General features: G+C 36.8%; 1 protein-coding gene across 2 annotated transcripts in view; it reads right to left on the bottom strand.

Moving 5' to 3' along the window:
* Positions 1-15,161, bottom strand: part of RARS2 (arginyl-tRNA synthetase 2, mitochondrial) — a 67,125-nt gene that overhangs the window by 13,760 nt on the left and 38,204 nt on the right. For both annotated transcript variants that reach the window (XM_028108044.2, XM_028108043.2), the window contains exons 7-9: positions 13,037-13,120; positions 9,810-9,886; positions 212-370 (exon numbers count right to left, since the gene is read on the bottom strand). In XM_028108044.2, coding sequence (XP_027963845.1) covers positions 212-370; positions 9,810-9,886; positions 13,037-13,120 — 320 coding nt within the window. The remainder of the gene's footprint in view (positions 1-211; positions 371-9,809; positions 9,887-13,036; positions 13,121-15,161) is intronic.

The raw sequence follows: 15,161 nt of genomic DNA, 5'->3' as shown, positions 1-15,161 counted from the left end.
GTTGGGTGTGGAGCCTATTTAAAAAAAAAGAAGCAGAAGAGCACGGGACTCTTGATCTTAGGGTTTTGAGTTTAAGCCCCACGTTGGGTGTAGAGATTACTTAAAATAAAAATCTTAAAAAAAAAAAAAAAAGAAAGAAGCATCTTCACTACTCGGTAGTACCGTCAAGAGCTGCACCCCATCACAGGAGAGCAGGAGAGTAGGTGGGCACCTTGTAAATCCGCACGTATTCTTCTATGCTGAGGTCCCGAAATTTCTGCCACAGTGCAAGTGCTTGTGTGTCACCCAGTTCTAATCGTTGGAAGAACTCATGTGCTGATTTTGCTATATTTTTATCATCTGCTGCTTCTTTATTAACTTGTACATAAACCTAAGAGCACAACAGTACATTAAATGAAGTATATTAGTCATTGTTATCTTCAATGGAACAAAACAAAACACAATCATGAGATTTTTATTTAAAGGTTAGCCAACTGCCCTTATCAGAGTGTAACCTTTTTTTTTTTTCTTTCCTTTTTTTGCCATGGGCCTTTACTGAACCCGATAGACCCCTTCTCAAAATGTATCTAAATGCATAAAGTAAAATACATATGCTTATAAAGGAAATACATTGAAATAGTTATCCAATTATTTTTTTAAAGTGTGATGAAGTAATGGAAGAAAATGCTAAATTTCTGATAGAAGTTAGGGAAAATGTGTAATTTTTTTCTTCCCTTCCAAGTTCACAGACTCTTAGGTTAAGAATGCCTGGGTTAGATTAAGCTAGCATTTCTTTCCTTTTTTTTTTTTCTTTAACAAAAAGGCAAATTATTATTGCTGCAACTTCTCTGAGAAAAGGTCAAAGAAAGTAGAATGGTTCAATCTGGCTAAGACAAGGCCAAAGACTGATCCGGCAGTTGATTTAAGAAAGATTTTTATTTATTTTTTTTAAAGATTTTATTTATTTATTTGACAGAGACACAGTGAGAGAGGGAACACAAGCAGGGGGAGTGGGAGAGGGAGAGAAGCAGGCTTCCTGCGGAGTGGGGAGCCCGATGTGGGGGCTTGATCCCAGGACCCTGGGATCACGACCTGAGCCGGAGGCAGACGCTTAACGACTGAGCCACCCAGGTGCTCCTAAGAAAGATTTTTAAAACTGTTCTCTAAATCTGCAAAGAACTAGTAAAATAGGCAATCTAGGAAGACCTTTGGATAGCTGGCTTACTTACACTACCCACGTAGGCTCCTGAGAACTGTGTGGACCACTTCTGGAGTGTTTTTGCATCATGTGTCCTGGCTAACAGGAATGGAGTTAGACTGCTTATTAAGGGCTCTTCCATTTCTATGATTCTGTGTTCACAATTTCATTAACAGTATTCCAGTCTCCAAAATGCAAGGTTAATAAATGATATTGAAACAACAACTTTGCACCTTAAGTAGTACTGAAGTTACACATATAGACAATAAAGATTTTACTTCTAGGGGCGCCTGGGTGGCTTGGTCAGCTAAGGATCCAACTCTTGATTTTGACTCAGGTATTGGTCTCAGGGTTGTGAGATGGAGCCCTGTGTCAGGCTCTGCGCTGGGTGTGGAGCCTGCTTAAGATTCTCTCTCTCCCTCCCTTTACCTCTCAAAAAAAAAAAGAAAAAAAAAAAGATTTTATTTCACTTACAGGCTGAAACATGAATGATAAATTTACTCCCCTCGTATTTTTTCCAGAAAGCTATGAAGGTAGCATAAAAGTAATAAAAATTGGCAAATAAATTACCAAAGAAATATGAGGCATCTAACTGTTATAGTAATATCATCAAAATATCAATGGCAGATAAAGTGATTTTACTGCTGGAGAGTACACCGGGACAATTGTAATGTGGCTTATACCCACTAGATACTACCAACAAAAGAACAGGGCGTGAAACATCTATGTCAAGGTCAAAATCTTACCTTTCATAGATGGCTTGTGTTAATTACTGGAATGGCAGAATTAAATGAATAAATATTCCCCCCAAAAGTTAAAGCTACCCTTTAAAGCACATTGTGCAGAAAAGAGTTAATATAACAGACCTGAGACTGCTATCCTTAAAATGTCCTGTTTGCAAGGTTAGCCCTTGGCGGGCATCTGGGAACTTGGATTTGGGAAATGTTCCCACCAACCTGACAGGAGTAGGTTACTGTGCTTAAACTATGAAAACAATACAGTTTATGCTAAATACTTGCTTTCCTTCTGGGAGTTTGGCATTTTGGAACACGCTAAGCAGAGGGTGACTACATGATCTAACTCCAATAGAAACTTTGGGCATGGAGCAAGTGATGAGCTTCCCCGGCAGATAACATTCATGCATACTATCCCAGTTTGTTGCAGGAGGACCTGCATGTACCGTTGTGACTCCACTAGGAAAACACTCTTGGATGCCTGGACCTGGTTTCCAACAGACTTCACCACATGTGCCTTTCCCTTTACTGATGTTGCTTTGCATCCTTTTGCTGTAATAAATCATAGCTGAGTACAACTATACGTGGAGTCCTGTGAGTCCTCTTAATGAGTTACCAAACTTGGTGGTAGTCTTTGGAGACCAGACACACATATCAAAGAAAATTAATTTCCATGTACTCCTATGAAATAAGTCCAGAATAAGTTAGAAACAGAAGATGATGATTTTGGTAAGGTGTAGGAAAACAGAGAGAGTCACTTTAAGATAGTAAACTGCAGACCTATGACTTTTGAATGACCTATCTATCCGCTGACAACTGCTCAACAGTCCAGCCTATAGGAATAAAGGCATACATAGGTCTCTAAATGATTTGTGGTTCAAAATCTCTCACACACCCAACCACCCACCCACCCATCACACACTCAAGTTCACACAACATTTATAAGTAAACATACACAAAATATCCTTATTTTCAGAAAAGGCTTTTTTTTTTTAAATTTAGGACTCTAAACTCAGATAGCCAACATTTAAAAATCTAATATGCATGTGAACTACTGATAAGAGTATTTTTAGAAAAAACTTTACCTGAATCTTTTCCCTTTCTTAAAACTTAAAATAGAAATAATTAAAACAAAATAAACAAAACCAAGCCCTTGCTAATACTTGAAGAATCTTGGCATTTCAGCAATTTGTAGTTATAAACCAAACATTACTGAAAATCAACTGACACCATCAAGCAGAACAATAGAAGAGCCTTAATTAGCACTTAACAATCTGCCTGTAAATGCACAACAGAAAACTATAATTATTAACATTCATCACCATTTTAGAAAAGAAATGCATTTTCCCTCACAAAATTTAATATTATGTACTTCTGAAATTATACAGTTTTAAATTTAGTTACCACAAACTTTTTATGCTTAGAAAGTATGCATTTTGAAGACAGCTTCCTTTTGAGGCTAGATCTAGACACAAAAGGAATAAAAAGGAAATTTTAATAGTTTGGATTTAATAGTAAGAATGTGGCTTAAGCAAAATGTTCTTGATGGACATATTTTTTCTTTTAGTTACTAGAATGCAAAAGTGAGCTTATTTCCATTATGGAATAAACTAAATGTTTAAGACTTTAAAGGAATATTAACCTTTTCACTATTTCTAGATGCTGGTATTCCCAAAAAGCTCATGACATTTCTAAGATTAAGATAATTACAGTCAGCTCTAGAGATCATCTGTCCATATGTAAAGAAATAAGTGCAAAAAATAAAAGTATATAATGCCCTCTTACTCTCTCTTAATCTCTTAAATTTGATTCTAAAATACCATTAGCAACATAGACACAGTTTAATTCTTTGGTACAGGGCTCTAACCTCAAACCTGGTTATTTTTGTCTTAAAACAGAGAATAACTGCTAAGAATGGTTAGCATTACTTAGATACTAAATAACTGTATATTTGTCTTCTATCTTAAAATGCATTAAATTTTGATCTCATGTTTTAGAAAAAACATAATGCATGATTATAACTCAAACAAACAAGCTCATTGTTAGTTTAATGTTGTTTCTTGATCAGAAATTTCTTATAGAACTGCTGGTTGAGATGAATTTCTAATGTTAAATATTAAAGAAATTCAAACAAATTAATATAGTTATAATTTAAAAGATCAATATATTGGTTAACAATAAAATCAAAACTTCCTAGATAAAAAAAAAAACAAGTGATTATCAAGTTTCTCCTCATCAGTATATCATTACCACATATAATTAGCATTTTTACTGTCTATTCATCTTCTTTCAATATCTGGAATCTATTTTTATTTTATGTTTATAATAATATCTGTGATACCTTATGCCTTTATTCAAGGGTGATAATGATTAACTTCTTATATATATTTATTAGATAATAGTACAGTGTTATACGTTTCTCGTGCTGAAAAAAAGCTTTTTGCACATTTCAATGGGTTTGATAATTACTGAGCTATTAAATGTACTCTGGCTTTGCTCAGTATTCCCATCCTTGTTCTAAGAACGCTCAGAGGACAATGGGCACTGTAGTAACCCTCAGAAGTGTAAGGTTTAGGTAGAAAGGCTAGTGACTTTGGGGAAGATGGTCAAGAGCAAGGTAAAGCAGAAAAGCTGCCAAGAGAGAGGAAAGGAGAATTGCCTAGATTGAGGAGGGGATGGGGAAACATTCCCAGGAAAAACAAAAGCTGGGCAGTCGCTGAGGTGGTAGCGGGCCCTCTGAGGGAAATGGTTTGCGGTATCCCCACATAGGGAGACTGATTTCTAGGCCTATGGAACTGGGCCACAGAAAGATCTCCCACGTGAACTTGGTCATAAAAGCAGAGTTATGTGCCTCCAGGTCATTATGTAGCCTTGGATACTGGGCACATCAGTCAAGACCAATGTTGCCTGAAGTCAAGGAAAGGCCTCCATACCCATCCTGAGATGCACATTAGAGCCTGGGGAACTCTGTGTGATTTGGGAGATGAGAAATCCTCAACGATGACTTAAGCTGACTCTTAAAACCACTCTCAAAAGTATGGCTGGGTTCAGATTTAATGAGGCTCATAATTTAAGAGCTATTTCTTGCATATAAGCATTATAACGAGTAAAATACACACCAACCGTAACAGTCACTTTGATCTGAAGAAAAGTAACATGACCTAACAACTCTTGAATTCAAGTCTTTATAAAATAAAAATTTCTAACTGCATAAATAATCCCATATAGGTCTAGAATTGATTTAATCTTGAATTATTTTAAGTTTGAGAATTTTTGAGAATCTGAAGCTAGGAAAAACATGGTCTCTTGAGGAATACATACTATTCCACATTTAAAAAAAACAAGAGCAAGTAAATATTGTCATTCATGAATTTGGTGTTTTGATCTTGCCCTGTTTTCTACTTTTTTTTGCTGCAGATATAGGGAAACTCAGGGTCACACTTCTAATATACTGCTACCTAGTAATATATTATCCTCTGACCTTCTATGTCTTTTTATTAAATGCCCATCACTATAATTACCTCAAATCATTTTAGAAAGGGGAAGGGTAAAAATAATAAATGCTTTTGGGGTCATCATTATGAACTTAAGAGAAAATTTATACTATTGTGTTAATATATCATGTTACCTTTATAAATGTCAGTGTTAGGGTACAGTGCTAATGCATACTTTATTGACATAATATTTATCTCTATGAGAGGCTGCTCATATTTTAGAGGCATTTCTATGGTTATCAAAATTCATATTAATAAGCAACATGCAATGAGTCAAGTTTGAAAACCTTCTGTAGCTAAAAAAAAAAGGGGGGGCTGGATTATACATTCTTAAAACAGTGTTAGATGTTATTAAGGTCCATTCAAGTACTTTTTTTTCCCTCTTTTTGAGAGAGAGGGAGGGAGGGAGGGAGAGGGAGAGTCTTAAGCAGGCTCCATGCCCAGCACAGAGCCTGATGTGGGGATAGATCTCACAACCCTGAGATCATGACCTGAAATCAAGAGTTGGATGCTTAACCGACTGAGCCACCCAGGTGCCCCCAAGTCCATTTAAGTAGTTTAAACCTAGGAGAAACTCTGAGAAATTACTTTTAAAAATTATCATTAAAACAGGTAAAAAAGTAAATGATGACATCCATATACTCAGGATTTAGATTTAACATTTGTTAACTTTCTACCATAAGAAATTACTTTTTTAAAGTGGAAAAGCTTTTTGATACATGTTCCAAAGCTTATTATGTATGTTTTCCTTGAACCAATACTGTGAATTCTAAACAGCAAATATATTAGTTATTTAACTTATTAGCTAATTCAGGGAGGATAGACTATTATAAAACCACTTTCTCCGTTTCATGACAACAAAACAGAACAACTAAATAAAAGGTTTCACATGTTGACCAACAGAAGTCCCAAGTCCACACACAATACAGCCAGACACCATGGGAAAAGAATGACTTTTCTATGTACCTATGTACATAGAAAAACCAGTAACGAAGCAAAGCAAAAAAAATGGAATGCTGTAGAGAGATGACTGTAGGTGTTAAATATTTTCATCACAGAAAGGAAATACTAAAACTATCCTATAATTTCTATATACAGAAACTGAGAAACTGAAACTGGTGGATACTGACTGTGGTGCCATTCAGAGGGAGGCAGGCCACAAACTGCTACTGGATGGCCAGAGCTGAATTCAACAGATACACTGGAAGGTTGAACTGTGACAAGTCAACTACCAATTGTGTTCCTGGTACAGCAATTTGAGGATGAAAAAAAGGAAAATGTTATGTAAGTAATTACAACCAATGGAAATGAAGGGCCAGAAAGGCATTCTGTAATGCCAGTGGAGGGCAGGGCAGTGCAGTGAGTGGATTGCTGGTGCTGGAATCCTGGGTCTGGCCCTTGGGTTCTTCATCAGTACACTACATGATGAAGTTAGATTCTGGGAATGGTAACTAGTGTATCCTACAATAGTTAGTTCTTCCGCGGGGCTATACAACAGGTTTTAGATTACATAACTTAATGATTACAGCTTGACGTCTGGAATTGTGATGCCTTTAGCTTTGGTTTTCTTTTTCCACATTCCTTTGGCTATTCAGGGTCTTTTGTGGTTCCACACAAATTTTAGGATTGTTTGTTCCAGTTCTGTGAAAAAAAGTTGATGGTATTTTGATAGGGATTGTGTACACCAAATGTGTAGGTTGCTCTAGGTAGCATAGACATTTTAACAATATTTGTTCTTCCAATCCATGAGCATGGAACGTTTTTCCATTTCTTTGTGTCTTCCTCAATTTCTTTCATGAGTATTCTATAGTTTTCTGAGTACAGCTCCTTTGCCTCTTTGGTTAGATTTATTCCTAGGTATCTAATGGTTTTGGGTGCAACTGTAAATGGGATCAACTCCTTAATTTCTCTTTCTTCTGTCTCATTGTCGATATATAGAAATGCCACTGCTTTCTGTGCACTGATTTTATTTCCTGCCACTTTACTGAATTCCTGTATGAGTTCTAGCAGTTTTGGGGTGGAGTCTTCTGGGTTTTCCACATAAAGTATCATGTCACCTGCAAAAAGTGAGAGTTTCACTTCTTCTTTGCCGATTCGGATGCCTTTTATTTCTTTTTGTTGTCTGATTGCTAAGGCTAGGACTTCTAGTACTATATTGAACAGCAGTGGTGAGAGTGGACATCCCTGCTGTGTTCCTGACCTTAGGGGAAAAGCTCTCAGTTTTTCCCCACTGAGGATGATATTTGCTGTGGGTTTCTCATATATGGCTTTTATGATATTGAGGTATGTACCCTCCATCCCTACACTGTGAAGAGTTTAAATGGAAGATAGAGAAAGGGACAAGAAGACCTGTAAGATCAAATTCATTCAAAATTTAACCACAAGGCATGCTGTTTGGGGTTGGCAATAAAAGATTAGGAAAACATGGTCCTTCCTCTCAAAAAGCTTACAACTAAGTAAAATTTGACAAGGGAAAAACCAGGGATCCAACCAAAGTACAGGTTTTCTTTTAGGAACAGGCTTAAAATCATTTATTAATATGTGCCTAAAGCTCAAAAAAAAAAATTCCTCATTTATGGTACACGTTTTTGTTCAAAGTAATCCACAATGACAACTATAATTTTAAAATGAAAACTAGGTCTGCAAAAATAAGCACAAAGATAAAATAACCTGGAGGCTGCCACTAGGCTCTGCATTTTTTTTCCATCCTGCAAGGGAAGGAGGAAGAGAGCCAGTTAGCGCCCTAATGGATTTCTATCTTTTATTACAAACAGTAAGGTGGGTGTATTTGACTTGCTCTCTTTTGTTTATAAATGCTGCTTCCCTATGAACCTTTTAGGCAAAAGAACACTTACGAAGGCAATGCCACTGTTCCTTGAGGTTTCAGTTATTCACAGAAGTACCCCTGCCCTTGTTCCTTCCTTACATGCATCCATCAATTAACAACCTCTATATAGATGTATAATCTCCCACTTTTTGAGTCTCAAAAGCCTGGAGATTTGTAGTACGCGGAACAGAAACATACATTTAAGTTTCTATGGAGTTTGAGAACAGACTTTACTCTAAAATATTTAAAATATTACGAGCAACAAAGACTATTTTCAGGATTAAATAAAACCTTTGAGGTGGGGTGGGAGAAAGAGGAAAATAGGAACTCTCATATGAAGTTGTACAATAAATTCTTAAAAATGTTCCCCTAATGACGTAAGGTCTCCGAGCAGGTATTTGCATGTTCTGTGGCATGGGTAGACTCTGTGGGCCCAGAGCTGAAGAAAGGTTCACTAAGCTTGTGGTAAAAAAATACTTGCCATTATCCCAAGTTTTAAAAAATAATACAACAAAAATTCCAGGCACTAAGGTAGCATGCTTTACTTACAGACAACCATAAAGAATTATTAATTTTGAAACTCTTGCTTATCAATAAATCTCAATGGAAAAAAGAAAAAAAATCTTTTGGTTAATATTCTAAATCAAAATGTAGGCATTTAAAGTGCAGTGCAGGCCTGGACTCGGGAGGAAGTTACAAACCCTTAAAGGTCTTTAAGAATGGCCATGTGATTTTTGTTAAATTTAACTGCAAAGCCACAGGAGAAAAATCACTTATCAAAAAGGAAAATGATGAAGCATTCTTGGTGTAGCGCTGGCTAGAGAAGTAAAGCATTATTTTGCTAAGTGCTCTTCCTCACACACAGGTCTTAACAGCTTTAGTCGATCCCCGGTACGGCACCAGCACAGCCGATGCTGTACCAGTGTTTCCTCTTGTGAGGCCCAGACACAGCAGAGAACTAGGACGATGCAAAGGAAACACGCCCCTGGAGATTAACTGCCCAAGAAGACCTTTACTAATGAACCCCAGGAGAGCCCGAGGACGGAGAACCAAAGTACCCAAGGACTAAATGAGGCAGAAAAGGAAGGGGTTCACCCTGGGCAAAAGCCAGGAAAAGGAGCCCAAAGACAGAAATGAAAGAAAGCACACACAAATTCAGAGAAACACATGTACTTCCCCCACCGCAGAACAAGAGAAAAAAGTATATACTCACGTTTTTCAAGTCTAAATGAATTATAGTTATTGCCATAAAGACAGCTGCAGTTACATAGCAACTGACAAAAAAATTAGAGAAATTTCTGTATTGAATCTGTTATCTCATGTGTTTATTCTAAGACAACTCTATACCTAGAGAAATACTATCCCAAATCAACTAAAACAGAAATAAAAGAAACACTTGGATAAGAAAACGAAAAGAACTTCCTAGTAAACTAAAAGCAACATTTTCCAATTTTTTTGGTTCCTTGTTTTAAGGAGTATTTTTTAAAGCCTCTCAGATTAAAAATTAATCCAAGCTGCATAGTACTCTGAAAAAAATAAGTTGAAGCATTTTCTACTATTGTTTCTTGCCAACTTACTTCAAAGAGATGCTGTAAAGGATTGGACTGAAGTTTTTCTTCATAGCCAAAGAGTTGGAAGCCAGTTCCCAGAAGACCTACCACAATAATCCGTAAATGAAAAAATTACAAAATGGAACAGTAGAGAACAGTCATGGCAAGGAACAGGTATAGTTATAGCAAAAGGTCAAGCTCTCATAATTATGTGTCCTGAGAGTACTGCAAACACATGCTATCATCTTTGGCTACCCCATAAACTCACATAAGTTAAATTCAATGTACTGAATCACAAATTCACTATATTGGACAGATCACTGCAATTAACTTCCCAGACACCAATAGATTATGAACTCATAAAAAGCAGGGTCTAGGACTAACTTCTTTTTGTACTAACAGTGCCTAACACTTCCCTAGCAGATGTAATAAAACAAGCATAATAAAACAGCTATCCTGGGGAAGGACAGCATGATGCTAGAAACTGGATGCTTAAAATTTGTGAAAACAACCTGATGGGAAGTAATTTCAGAACTTACTTTCTAAACTTGTGTGTGTTAAAATAAAACAAAGGTAGAAATTGGCTTGGTATTATATTAGCTCTTAAACCAATGACTGAAGGAAAACAATAAAAGATATAAAAGGTAAAACTCAAAACATACCTGATTACCTCTCCCATTCAAGGTGACCAATCAACAAAATTCTTTTTTGTCTGGCTATATATATATACATATATATATTTTTAGAAGATTTTATTTATTTATTTGACAGAGAGACAGCAAGAGAGGGAATACAAGCAGAGGGAGTGGGAGAGGGAGAAGCAGGCTTCCCGCGGAGCACGGAGCCCAATGTGGGGCTTGATCCCAGGACCCTGGGACCATGACCTGAGCCGAAGGCAGCCACTTAACGCCTGAGCCAGCGAGGCGCCCCTATCTGGCCATATATTTGTTTTTTATTTGTCAATGATTTTTTTGTGTTTGATGATAAGTTCAGCATTCAGGGTTAGTGTTAATTTGAACCTTAATTTTTTTTTTTAATACTAACTGAGGTAATAGACTGTGAATACTTATATTCTTAAGATATTCTTGCTAAAAGATGATCACAGTGTTAGTCTGAAAGGATATATGCAGCCTGGGGTCAAGAGCAATAAAAGGTGGTTTAATTATTTTATTTTTTTAAAGATTTTATTTATTTATTTATTTGAGAGCGAGAATGAGAGCGAGCGAGCGAGCATGAGAGGGGGGAGGGTCAAAGGGAGAAGCAGACTCTCTGCTGAGCAGGAAGCCCGATGTGGGACTCGATCCCGGGACTCCAGGATCATGACCTGAGCTGAAGGCAGTCGCTTAACCAACTGAGCCACCCAGGCGCCCGGTTTAATTATTTTAAAAACCAATCTGTTTCTACAACTATATCAATTACTAAGCTTCAGATCTAAATTGTCAGGGGGCCTTGCTGACGAATATTTTTCTATAGAGGTTCAGCAGAAAGTGGGATGCTACTGAATGTGAAGATATAAAATATTTTGGTGCTTTAGACAGAACAGAAGGATGATTGAAAAATGTTACCAGCCCTATTCACTTTAAGCAAAAGCAAATGTGATTATGATTCAGGGTCTTGGGAGCAGGATGTGGAAAGATGCCCAGAGTGTCTAAAAAATGGAAATAGGAAAAGTAAAGGCCAATCTCCATTTAACATTCAACCTAATATATTTTCAAAAACTAATTTTGTGCTTAGAAACTATCTGCCAACTTTCCATAGGAGATAGCTGAAACAGCCCAAATTAAAACTCTTCAACAATGATGGTTATAATGGAAATGGTGACAGATCATTAACCATAGCAATCCTTTAGAGAAACATTGCTGTAATAAAATCCTGTAGCTAAAATTAAAGAATACCATAATCACCGCCTGTGAAATGCATAAAGCAGTTAAACTAATGTAAACTGGATGCCATCTATTAAATCTGACTGTTGAGCCTCGAGCCTAAACCTCTGACTACACCAGCTGTTGTGAACTGCAGGTGGATCCTTAAAATGCAAGGCATGTTTTCTGATTTCACCCACAATGAATACTAATGGCACTGATAATTGGCTCAAGTTCTACCCTTTTTAGAGTCTAAAAGAGATTTTTATTAACTGAAATGAAAGAGAAGGTCATGATAAATCTGTCTTTTGGAAATTCTGATTTCATTTCACGGGATATGATACAACATAATAATATCAGTGAACTTCAGAACTGGCAGTGCATGCTGCACTTTATAGAAGCTTTAAAATATTATCTAGCCTTTCTTTTGGATTAGTACTATAAAATAACTTCCCAGGACAGATTCATTCATCACTCTTAGTGCTTCTTATGTGCCAAGCACTATGGACACAAAAATAACGAAGACACAGTCCATGCCTTTAGGAACATATCACCTAGCAGGGGAGAGAAGCACACAAAGAAGAACAGACTACAGCGAGCAAATTTGAGTAGAGCTGGATACTAGGAATATCGTGATGGGAGATGGAGGCAAGGGCCTATCTGTGGGACACTGGGGCTGGATGTTAAAACACACACAGTAGTTGCCAGAGGTTTTTAAGAGCTTGCATTTCACATGCTACCAGTACTTCACTACCATAGCAACTTCATTTTATCTTGCCCTTCCTTGATTACTGGTGTATTATGAGCAAGGAATGGTTCCGAGTAAACTCACGACATTAGAGGTAATTTATGGCATTTAACTGTTTGGGTCTTACTCCTTTCTTCCTCTCTTTTCTTTTTGACCCCCTGCCACTGTACAATTTAAGAAGGAGCCAAGTATTCCACTTTCTTTTTCCTCCATGCCACTGGCTCAGGGTGTAACAGATAACCCTCCACGTGATGGCCCAGGGAGGCTGGACTTCACTTGTTCTAAAACTGGCAGGGCTGTAGTTAAGGGTATATATATAGCTAGACTTACTGTTTCCTGGTACATTCACTTCTGCATTTGACAAATGTAAGCTTTTTCTTTAATAAAACCGCAAAAACCTGTATTTTTCAGGTATTGCTCTGAATGTGTGAAGTTTTCTCCCTCAAACTTATTTGTGTGGTGAGAATTACTCTAACAAATACAATACAAGCTTTATGCAAAGAGCCATTAGGGAAAAAAAAAGGTAGGAGGCACTAACTCTATCCATTGGATTCTGCCTATAATCTGTCATGATCAAATAACATAATATTAAAAGCAATTAAACTTAACAGTGAAATGAAAGATCAAATCTCAGACTTACTTACCAAACTGCATGCCCCAATCTCCAAGGTAATTTATTCTGGTTACTTGATGTCCTAAAGCTTCTTTGAGATTTGCTATAAAATTTCCTAGTAATCAACAAAATATACGGTTTCTCATTCTTGTTATCCATTTTGGCATAAGAACCATGTGCTCCTCTATTACCAAAGCATAACACAGAAAATTTTTTTTTGACAAAATTTACCAACTCCATTTTTTTTTTACTAAAATATTCATTATGGTGTTTTCATCTATGTTATGGAAAGGGAGTAGAGAATTATTTTGGGGGCAGTTAGTTACTCCAAAGAATCTCACAATTTTCATAAGAACAGATTTTTCAGCAACATCAGTGGGAGCTGGGAACACGTTAGAATAACTGCAATTCCAAAGACAGAAAATAATAGAATCTCAGTAATTAACAAGAAATAACCTGGGTATGCCCTAAAGAGCCTGAGCCATACTGTTTTTTTCTCGATAGCTCATTCTTCCTTCTTTCAATCACTGAAGTCCATCTCCTTATGCCTGCTCCCTAAGAGCACACGGTAGTCCAAGAACTTCATCTTCCTATACTGCTGACACTGGTTTGACATTAAACATCTGCTCCACTCTCCTAGTGTGCCCTCACCTGCTGCAGAGACTGGAAGCCTAAAAATTTCTCAGAACCTTCTGCAGTTACGGTTTCAGAAGTCATTTATGTTTGGGCATTCAGATACACTTTGCATGAGACTTAGAAGGCCGAAATGAGGTTAAAGGGGATCTATTTCTATTTTTTTCTGACAAGCACAGCTGTGGAGGCTTTTTTTTTTTTTTTTTTTTTGGTGGCATCACTGAGAGTGCACAGTGTCCTGTCAGATGACCTCCAAGGAAACTGAAAGGGTATGGGGCTGCCTCTTTTGCTAATATGAATTCTAGAAGGCATCAGAGGACTAAGGGCAGCTTCCTGTGACAGTGGTAGCATGGTTGCCACTGGAAGGCACCGTAGAAAAGGCAGAAGCTCTCTTGATGACCAAGCTCTATGGTATGATTTTGGGAGTCACTTAACGTTACTTAATCCAAAACTTCTTCAGCACTTCCAACAGCTCTGCAAACTATTCAATATCCTGTAATAAATCTTTGCCTGCTTTTACAAGAGTGGATTTAGTATTCTGCAAATAATCCTTCACCAATATGCATATCTGACTTAAATTACTGCAACTACTCTTCCAGCTTCCCTACTTCTAGACTTTCCCAGTCTACATAGTTCCAACAGCAACCTTCTTCAGCTGCTACTCAGACTGTATTCTTATTTTTAATTAGCACATTATTATCTTGCAAACCAACAAACCTAGGCTTTTGGAATGATTTTGGAAAAGTTACTTTTGGTATATGAGTTTCCATAGACCACAGTTAACAGTGTCTACCAAATAGGGCTGTTGTGAAATTAATTGAGCTAATACATGAAAACATTGAACACGGTAAATGAATTCTCAATATTATCTCTTGCTGGTTCAAAATTTTCCTTAACAACTTTCAAACAACTTTATTATGCTCTGTCCATCATTTACTCACTCCTACGGTATTGACCTGAGTAGGTAGCTTTTCACATACAGTATATTTTTTATATTCTTTTAAAAATCAAGTCATTTCCTCTCTTAAAATGCCCCATGAGATCTTTCCAAAAATGACAGGTGACTCCAGTTCAATAATAATCTATGCCACAAATTTCGGGTTGCTCCATTTCTTAGAAGTATTCAAATGACAGGTTACATAATTCTCCTTCAAGCATGCAATAGACAGATTTGCATACCAGAAGACAGACTGGATGAGAAAAACTTCAAAGTCTCTTCCAATTCTAACTGCAGGTTTTAAATTGGGCTACTGCATAATGTCATGTTTTAAATAAATGAAAATCTTAGCATATGCGTATACACTGAAGCATTACAACTATCAAGTTATTACAATAGCAATTTTTCTTAGAACAGTCTTATTCCAATTTCCAGTCTTGAATGCTCCAGTTAGTACTCAAATGATTGAGACTGAGCTTTTTTTAACTGAGATATAATTAATATACAATACCATTTCTTTTTTAAACCAAAGTATATGAACAAAAAACCTGGGGGGATTATTATTATTCCCAAATAACTATTTTCA

This window comes from Eumetopias jubatus, unplaced genomic scaffold, assembly GCF_037043125.1.
Source record: "Eumetopias jubatus isolate StellerSeaLion01/CBP00866 unplaced genomic scaffold, mEumJub1_p1.0 scaffold_6, whole genome shotgun sequence".
Taxonomy (NCBI): domain Eukaryota; kingdom Metazoa; phylum Chordata; class Mammalia; order Carnivora; family Otariidae; genus Eumetopias; species Eumetopias jubatus.
This window is presented reverse-complemented; position numbering and strand designations above follow the sequence as displayed.